The sequence below is a fragment of the Neoarius graeffei genome, chromosome 1 (genome assembly GCF_027579695.1).
Source record: "Neoarius graeffei isolate fNeoGra1 chromosome 1, fNeoGra1.pri, whole genome shotgun sequence".
Lineage (NCBI taxonomy): Eukaryota > Metazoa > Chordata > Actinopteri > Siluriformes > Ariidae > Neoarius > Neoarius graeffei.
Window position 1 is genome coordinate 4,310,528 of NC_083569.1, and position 9,703 is coordinate 4,320,230.

General features: G+C 40.7%; 1 protein-coding gene across 1 annotated transcript; it reads right to left on the reverse strand.

Annotated features, from left to right (window-relative positions):
- Window positions 1-2,958: 2,958 nt before the first annotated feature.
- On the reverse strand, window positions 2,959-6,608 carry LOC132886476 (alpha-2-HS-glycoprotein-like). The gene is made up of 7 exons (XM_060921157.1): window positions 6,399-6,608; window positions 5,410-5,520; window positions 4,896-4,980; window positions 4,592-4,743; window positions 3,568-3,672; window positions 3,403-3,471; window positions 2,959-3,274 (listed from the first exon to the last, which is right to left on the reverse strand). Exons 1-7 carry the CDS (start codon window positions 6,606-6,608, stop codon window positions 3,026-3,028), a joined length of 981 nt encoding a protein of 326 aa, XP_060777140.1. The 3' UTR covers window positions 2,959-3,025.
- Window positions 6,609-9,703: the final 3,095 nt, after the last annotated feature.

Genomic DNA, 9,703 nt, shown 5'->3' on the forward strand with positions numbered 1-9,703 from the left:
CTCATGGCGCAAACATTCATCTCTCCAGTTCCCTTCCCGGAAAGCTGAAAAGGAAGTTCATGGGTAATGAGACACTTCCTCACTTCATACCCTTTGGTTTTGTCAGTTTTCTTATTTAATTATTCTTAATGGTGTCTAATATACTGGACATTCAGGAAACGTCACACCTGTGTTTATGTCACACAGAGTTTTTGTCATTTATATGCTCACATCTTTAGTTTGCAATACAAGGTAAAACCCCTTAAAGCGCATATCATGGGTAAATTCAGGAACAAGATCAATGTAATTCTCCTATTTTATATTAAACTTTGGTCAAATATCTCTCACATTTTGCATTTTGTACAATTTTTTTTTACCTTGCGCAATACCAGAAAAATTCAGTTGAAATCAAACCATTTGAGGTGAATTGGTCCGCCTCTGAAAAAACTTGGCATTTGGATTTCCCGGCAAACATTGATTTTTGCGATGTCACGTGCGGGATGCCTCCTTCTGAATCCTACGTCAGCGCTGGTTTGTTTATGAGGAAACGACCTGGTGGTTTTCTGCAAATTTCTTCAACGTTATCACGTAATTATTAAAATGGTTGACAGATGTATCGTAGGAGGGTGTAGCAACACCAATCATGATGGGATTAGTACTCATCGTTTTCCAAAAGACCGGACAATGAGAGAGAAATGGGAGCGCTTCGGGCGAGGCACCCTGAAAAATTGGCTACAGACTACAGCATTGTTTGTGGTGCTCACTTCACAAGGCCTGACGACTTTGAGAACTATTTGCAGTGGGAAATGGGATTCGTGAGGGAACTTGATCTGAAAAAAGACGCAGTTCCATCTGTCAGAATGCCCAAAGCAACACCGTCTCCATCTGTGTCAGCATTACCAAAGGAGCCAGCCGTGTTCGTCTCCCCTGACAGAAAGCGAAGTGCCGCATCCACTGAGGCCCTCGAAGCCGAGGACCAAGCAGAGCCGAGAAAAAGACCAAGAAAATCGGCAGTTCACAAGTTGACTGTTGCCAGGGTAAGAAATAATTCTGACATCTCATTATATTCTTCATCCAAAGGTGAAGTAACATTGCGCTCAGGTGACAATTCCATATTTCAATGCAAAATCGCTAGCTGCTAAACTTGGTCTACACAGGCTGTGTGCTGAAACTGTGCAAGCTCTCGCGGTCTGCTGGCGCTTCTGTAGGTGACGTCACGAATCTGGCTCCAAACTCCCTTGGGATTTTTCCAGACGCTTTTTGTTATTTTATTTTTTTCTGCTGTAGACAGATGGCCTTGTGCAAAATTACCCTTCTGGATGAGTGTTTAAAGGGACGTACTTTCATATAAACACCCCCCCACACACACACACACCCCGAAATTAGTCCAGGATATGGACTTTAAAAGTGGCCAACTTTCCCAAATTTGCTGCTAAGCCAGAGCCACCAAAACAAATGCACAAGCTTTTCAAGCTGATCTCTTCCAATGAGGCCCAGTATTTTTGGTGACCCTCCACTGGCCCTGGACTCTGACCCTGTGACAGGGGAGATTTCTGTGCTTAATTTTGGATAAACCTCAGAAACCTTTAGCAAACACTGGGTTCTTGTTGTACTGGCTAACAAGGCCAAGCTGTTTTCTAGTTTCTCTGGTCCAAAGTTCAGTACATCTAAACTCTGACCAGATGGTAAGTGGTCAAGTGCTTATGTAATTTTTTTATTCGTCCCTACATGTTTAACAGTGCATATTTTAATTTTTATTCAAGTCTCATAAAATATTAAACTGACTCGAGTATTTTTTTATTTTTTATTTTTAATGTCTGCCCAAAAAATTATATCCCAATAAGTAGTGTGTAAATGTTGTGTTGGGTAGCATGGTGGCACATCGTCTTGTGATGCAATCTCACAGTTTCGGTCTGTATGGAGTTTCACAGGAAGTTCCTACCCATGTGCATGTAGGTTTACTCAGGATTCTTCCCACCTCCCAAAAACATGCTGATAGGTGGACAGCCTATGCTAAATTACCCATCAGTGTGTGTATGGGGCCCTGTAATGGACTGGTGTATCATTTCAGGACATGGTTCTCAAAGTGAGGTCTGGGGACCTCCAAGGGTCTGTAATGTATCTCCAGTGCCCTAATGGTTTGAATAAATTAACAGTTAGGTTAAATGTGTATATATACGATAAGGGGTCCTTGGAAATTCCTTTACTCTGGAAGAGATTCATAATCGAGAGTGTATTCCTGCCTCATGCCCAAGGTTCCTGGGATGGGCTCCAGAGTCAGTGCAACCCTGACCAGGGTAAAGCACTTACTGAAGATAAATGAGAGAGATAATTTCTTCCCTGTAAAAAATGTTATTGTGCCATGGTATATGACTAACATCTAAATAGATGGTAAGAGAGGTGGCTCAGAGGGTAAGGCTTTGGGTTCCTGATTGAAATGTCACGAGTCAGGAGCTGACACTGTTTGGACCTTGAGCAAGGCCCTTAATTCCTCAACTGCTCAGTTGGATCTTCACTCAGTTGGCAGTTTCTTTGGATAGAAGTCTCAGCCAAGTGCAGCAGGTAGTTCACTGGTCAGCTAGTCTCCCTCAATTTAGAAAAAAAAATTGCCTGAGGAATAACTTTTGCTCTCTTATCTCTGTGAAGATAAAATAGTTTTATGTTGTATTCTGAAAAGTAGTAGATAGCAATATCACTCTACATGTTATGCTGCATTCAAAGCCAGAATGCTAGAATCATTCTAAAATGGTATGTTTCCCACGTTAGGACTAAAACTAAGGAACAGTAAACACTTTTCTCCCTTATTAACCACAACTTGGCATACAAAAGGAAAAGAGTCTCTGTTTGGGGGCCATTTTATTACACTAAAATGGTACAGATCAAACAGCTACAAGTACAGTAATTTGAAATGGGGGCTGCTCTTGTTTGCAGGATTAAGCATAGGAGTTCAATATTTCCACAAAACTCAACCCAACAAGCTTTTGTGCCCATGGAAAACCTAATGCCCACTACATAAATGTATCAAGGGCACATTTAAAGAGTAGACTCAAAAGTGTCTGATTTTCCCTGGGCACCTCGGAACCAGAAATAGTGGTTCAGCACCTAATACCCCACTTGTTGGAGGCTCTACCACTGTCCTTTTGACGATTGGTGCTTTCTCAGCTGATTCAGACTCTACAGATAAGAGGCCGGTGGCATGAGGGTCATGCAGGGTTGTGAGTTTGTGGTGCTGGAAGCCCTGGGTGATGGATGGGGATGCTGGCCCGGCTGGTAGAGCAGGAAGTGTCGCATTGTGCTGTTGAAAGAAGATTAGATTTGAATTTAGTTTGTGGGGGCTGTTCAAGTAAAATGGTTGGTTATTTTTTAAATTCTTTAAACAAATTGCTAAGTGGTCATTCAAATAATGTATTAGTGCTTAGTTACTGGTGGAAAGATTTCGCAGTCAACTTTCACATGAAGTCCATGGCCTTGAGAATGACAGAATCCATGGTGCTAAGGAAAAGGTAAACAAGGTCACCATGATTTAACTGCATTACACTTGAAAGTGGCTTAATTTATTTTTGTTTCTGTGTTGCATGACACACTTACAGCAACCGCATGGTTCAGAGGGATGCAGTTCTCATCGTCCACACTTGTGCAGTTGGTTTCGATAATGGCGTATTCAGCTCTAAATAAGGGCCCACCGGACACCACCTGCAAAAATATGGAATCACTTTTGTGCCAAAATGTTTATACAATACTTTTGAAATATCAAACAAAAATGACAAATCAAAATACAAAAAAAGAAAAAAAAGTCAATTTTTTTAGACTGGCAAACAAATTATTCGTGTAATCGTGCAAAATATCAGTCTATTACTCTTCAGAAACCTTTTATTTTTGTTCCGCGTCTTTCTCAGTTTTGTTTGACGTAATTTATTTTGGTTGCGATTCCAGCTTTCTCGTTTGCGCTCCCTGACTTTTTGCTTGCAGTTTTGGCACAAACTTCACGTGTGGGTGGGCTGTCCAGGAATGCATTCCCATTGGCTAACTTGCGTTTGACTGACAGCTACCTTCAGCCATTCCCCGGAGGCTGTTGCGGCCATTTCCTACTCGGATTTTGGCGGACTGTTTGACGAGTGACCGATCCATTGACGGTAAACAAGGATCGAGTGGACTTCAGTGGCGACTATGATACTGAATTAATTCAACAAAGTGTAAATTCAATATCATAGCTGGAATCGCAACCAAAACCAAAAAATCTGAGTCCTCGTCTCCAATTTACGATTCCGAATGCGGTTAATGCATGAGTCCAAGTCTGAGTCAAGTCACGAGTCCTTAAATTAAACCCTAACCTTTATGTTCATTAGACCTGTTTTTGGATTACCCTTTGACCTTGCTGATACTCGCCTCTTTACATCTTATCATTTTGTGGCTATCTGGATTGCGTTTTCACTTTGTTTGTTGCAATCTTTATGGATCACCATTTTACTTCTGAATCTCCATTGTTACACTGAGACTTCAGACTTAACTATGGCTTGTTCTCTTGGCATTTGTGACACAAAAACAAAACACCAACATATTTATCCAAGGACTTCATCACTTCTACCCTCACTGTATTCAGGGTCAGTGTTACCTGAGATGACAGCCGCCCAACCTCGAGAAGAATGAAAGCATTGAGGGTGTGGTTTTTGTTGAAGTGCCTCAGTGAGGTGTGGACCAGCTCATTGCCGGCCGTGTTGTTCAGTGGCTGCAGAAAAGGGCAGCCTGGACAAGGGCCAAATGATTCTGCTCCCCCCCCCCCCCCCCCAAAAAAAAAAAGAACAGGAATAAGAGTATTAATATATGTATATTGATCAAAACATCTACATCCTCTTAACAATAAGCAATCATTTTAATGCAGTCTGTTAATGAAAACTGAATAAAGATTGATATTTGACCTAATTCACTCTTGCACTTGAATGCTATGACAGAAAAGTGCCCGTCAGCTTCAGAGAGCGCTACATCGCAGTCCGCTTCAACTGCCTAATGGACAACAAGAGAGAAGAACAAATGCATAATTAAAAAGGACAAGTCTTTTTTTATCTGTTTACAGTTCCATTTAGTTATGGAATGTCCATGATACAAGTTCCTGTTCTCACTTTCTTTAAGCTATAAACAGTCGCTCCCTTGCAAGCGTCCTTTTTTTCTCTTCAAGGTAACAAAGCACAGAGAAATCGCAAAGTGTAAACTCATCTGTTGAAGACTTTCCAACGTCGGTGTCCCATGATAACTCATTTAAACTATCACAGTTAAACCAACATGATCTCTAACTCTGTCACATGACAAACGTAAACTGACTTTGCTGCTAAGATTTGGGAGATTTTTTAAAACAGAAATCATTACAGCGAGAACACTAGTTAGCCTAACGAGTTATATTCAGAAGTGCTGATGTTGCAATAAAGCGACACTTACCGTTTCGATCTTGGGTCTAACATCACAGTGAGGCACAGATTTTGGGTTGTGGACGTGGCACTTAGTCTCGAGGAACTCCAGCTCCAACAGATAGGTGTGTGTTCCGTCAACCTGCAACCAAACAATTTAGACCTATCAGGGATCACATTAATGCAGAAATCGTGCATGTTTTACACACAAAAATGGCAAAAAATGCATGTTCAGAATTTTAATGCATCCTGGACGCAGGGCTCCTACTTGAATTTTGCCTTGGCAAATCTGTTAGGTTATGTTGTTGAACAAACAAAGCAAAAGTGACGAGAACGAAAAGGTCACAGCATCGTGGACGCTTTTACGTGACGTCATCACAACTGCAGATGTGGGCTTTGGATGCGATATATTTTATTACACCTAATGCTTGGTGAGACTCGCAGCATGTTTGTTATGTACTGATAATGTAGACTAGGCTAAATACCATAAAATATGCTAGATCTAGGCCCTGGCTTGTTTATTACTATTAGAAGTCCATGTTTGAGCTTATTTTTGTCATAATAAGGTATTTTTCTTTATTGTGAATTTCCCATAACATTTAAAAGCTACACTTTACAGTTTTTCAAGGGGAAACCCACTTAACATGACAAGAAAATTATGTTTTAGAAATAAAAGCTGACATTTTTTGTTTGCTTGCTTAAATGTCAAGATGGTGTTGGCAATGGACGATGACAGCTGAAAAAATAAAATAAGAAGAATTTCCCAAGTTTATGAATGTTGTAGTCCCTGACACGCACCTCTCGTTATTAAATTACTAACATCGTTACTGAGGTCCCTATAGATTTACATTGTACTTCGGATTGGAAGTGTTCATGTCCCAGGATAGCCAAGCTGCCATCGTTGTCCCCTTGAACCAGATTCTGAACTTTCAGTTGTCATGTCTTAACTGTCATCTTTATCACCAGTGCTGCATAGCTGTATAGTTGTACAGCTCCTCACCATATTCAATAGCTCTTTACCTTATTAATGACCTTGATGTCCTCGATTTGGTTCAGGGCATATTTGTAGCCATGTGTGTGCTGCGCGTTGATGAAATCCAAAGCCACCTGAGCGGCAGCTTCAGCCTCTGGAGAGTCGCAGAGCGGCAGAGTGATGTTGTGTGTCACCGGTTTACATGAACCGCACGCCACAAGCCCCCAAAGGGCGACGACGACAACCCTGAGATTCATCATGACGAGTCTGAGTGGAAATGCTGACTCAGTTGCCTGACTGATTGGTTATATATACTCCAACGTTGACCCTTCTTCACATGGGAGGGGTAAAACACACACATTTCTGACCAATGTCATGGAAGTGTGTGAGGACATCCTGTCAGGAACTGACTTTTTTGTAAAAGTACACTCACCTGACCTGGACTTTTGCATTTCCATAAATTATAACATATAATGATGTTTAGATAGTTACTGAGCAATTCCAGCGTTATGGATGTGACATTTGGACTCAAAATGGCAACAACTGACCTAGTTAATTTTTATTCCTTTCCAGTATTTTAAAATTTGTTGTATATTTTTAAGACCTCTCATATTGGAGAAGTCATGGGAAAAAAAGAATTCCCATAGTACATTTAGAACTCTAGAAAATGCCAAAAAAGACATGCGTTATGGATGTGACGGAAAAAATACCCCATTTCCAGGGTGACTACACATATTCATCAAACTCTGTGAAATTGCAAACATAATATCCAAATGCAGGCATGCATTTAATAAAGGAGTCTTAGCTGAAAATAAAAAAAGCCTTTGTTTAAAATATTTTCTATTTCAAGCAGAATCTAGGAAGAAAAAATCAGCGTTATGGATGTGACATAATTCCGTTATGGATGTGACGCGTCTGAAATAGACATGGCATATGTTTAGAAAATCAGCAATTTAACCACCATAACCCTTTGAAAAACTCTCTAAATATCAGCTAAAACTATCAAAGTTCTTAAATAATATTGAGGATGGCTATTGTTTTGCTGTTTTGTGGATTTTAGCATACATTTCTGTGGCTTGTGGCAATAATATAGAATTGTACATGATCAAAGTTGATTTTAGCTTGGGTTTTACATTATAAGAAAGAAAGACTGACAGTGACATATTAGGTTGGTTACAAATTGGTTCAACTTATTCACATCTGTAAAATACAGGCCTAGGTGATATCTCTGGGAGTGGTTTTGATGTATTACATGTTGCTTTATTTTTGCATGGTGAGGTTGACATTTACATGGAATTGCCCTACTGTAGGTTGTAAAAAGTATTAAAGAATTACAGGTAACACTGTATTATGCAAATCATTATAGACTTTCTCAGGGACTACTAGTATTGATATGTGCCATTCTAGTGGTATGTGCCATTCTAGTGGTACCCACCCAAAGGGATCAATAAAGTTTTATCTAATCTAATCTAATCTAATCTAATCTTAGTATAGGCATTACAGACATTATACTCTTTATAGTGAATCATGTACATTACGATATGCTTTATAGTGCATTATAAGTGTTATTATAGGCCATACAATATATTTTGTGGACTATTATAGGTTGTGTAGTGCATTATTCTATGCCTTATAGTGCATCCCCACTCAAATCTGCCTCCCTGAGTATGGGAAAGGCTTTGCAAGGGTAACACAAAATCTAAAAAGAGATTTTTCTCTCCTGTAAAGACATTTTCTCTCCTTTAAACACATGCTCTTGTCCTGTACCCAGGCTGAGTAAATAGGATTTTATTATTTACATGAGGGATTCAAGTTCAGGTTTGTGCCAACATGTTTGTCCACTTTACCCTAGATAACATCCAAGGTCATTGAGTGCAGTAACTGTGAACTGTCCAGACCCCTTTTTACAACAAGATTAATCAGTGTGTTTAACCTGCAAGAGAAGAAAACTCACACAGAAATGAACTTTACTTTTCAAAGTCCTGTGTGGTAAAGGCATTGTTCCTCTCAGGTCATCCTACTGAGATGTAACTTTCAACCATTCTCTTGTTTAATATCATTCAGCTGGTCATAAATACTGCACTCGTGGTTTGGGGTTGCCTCTTCATCCTCGTAACTCTTTACTTCATAAACAACGACTTTTACAGAAGTCATGCGTTTGCATGCTACTTTCAGGACAGGACCCACAGAAAGGGCTCACATCAGACCGTGTGATGTAATTCTGTGTCTGGCCGACAGGGGGACTGATGGGTTGTATGAAATGGAATTGCGTCACAGCTCCCTCCATTCAGACCCTTGTACACTTTGCCTTTTAAGGGAATAGGGACTGGTTTGGAGACAATACTTCTCAGAGGCTTTGAAGCCAAAGTAAACACTAATTCAGAGGGATGGCATACTTGGAATATAAGACTGCTGGCTCAGAAATATCTCTGACGCTAAAGCAGAACTGTATATGGCTCAGGATTTGAGGAAGAAATTTACATACTGGTATACCTGATAGAGAAATCTGTTGGCATGCTTGAAACTGGTACAGGCTGTTCTGATTGGGACTTCTTTTGGTTAGTTAAATCCTTGAGATTTATCTTCACTCGCACATTCTGCTCTCTGCTTAATGAAAGTCACGTTTACCAGTAATGACTGTCTTCTTTTCATAAGACTCTGATCCTGACGGGTGATGTAATGGTACAGAATGTCTCTCTTCTTGCATACAGTAGTGGAGTCTAAACCAGGGATGTCATGCTTCATGACCTGTTTATGTCATACATAGATAACTTAGCGGGCGGCACGGTGGTGTAGTGGTTAGCACTGTTGCCTCACAGCAAGAAGGTCCTGGGTTCGAGCCCAGCGGCCGACGAGGACCTTTCTGTGTGGAGTTTGCATGTTCTCCCCGTGTCCGTGTGGGTTTCCCCCACAGTCCAAAGACATGCAGGTTAGGTTAATTGGTGTCTCTAAATTGACCGTAGGTGTGAATGTGAATGGTTGTTTGTCTCTGTGTCAGCCCTGCGATGACTTGGTGACTTGTCCAGGGTGTACCCCACCTCTCGCCCATAGTTAGCCGGGATAGGCTCCAGCTTGCCTGCGATCCTGTAGGACAGGATAAGTGGCTAGAGATAATGGATGGATGGATGGATAGATAACTTAGCTTCGTCAATTAAATCATCATCCAATCACAGAGCTACAACACACTCTTGGATGTGGATATACTCATGTTTGTCCGATAATAAACTGAGAAACATCTCTGAGCAGCTGTGTCTGTGTCAGTGAGCTCCCGGATCCATGAGGTAGAATCTCTCAGGAGGCAGAGGTCGACATCTCTAGCTCATACTTTGTCAATTTGACCTCTTTCAGTACA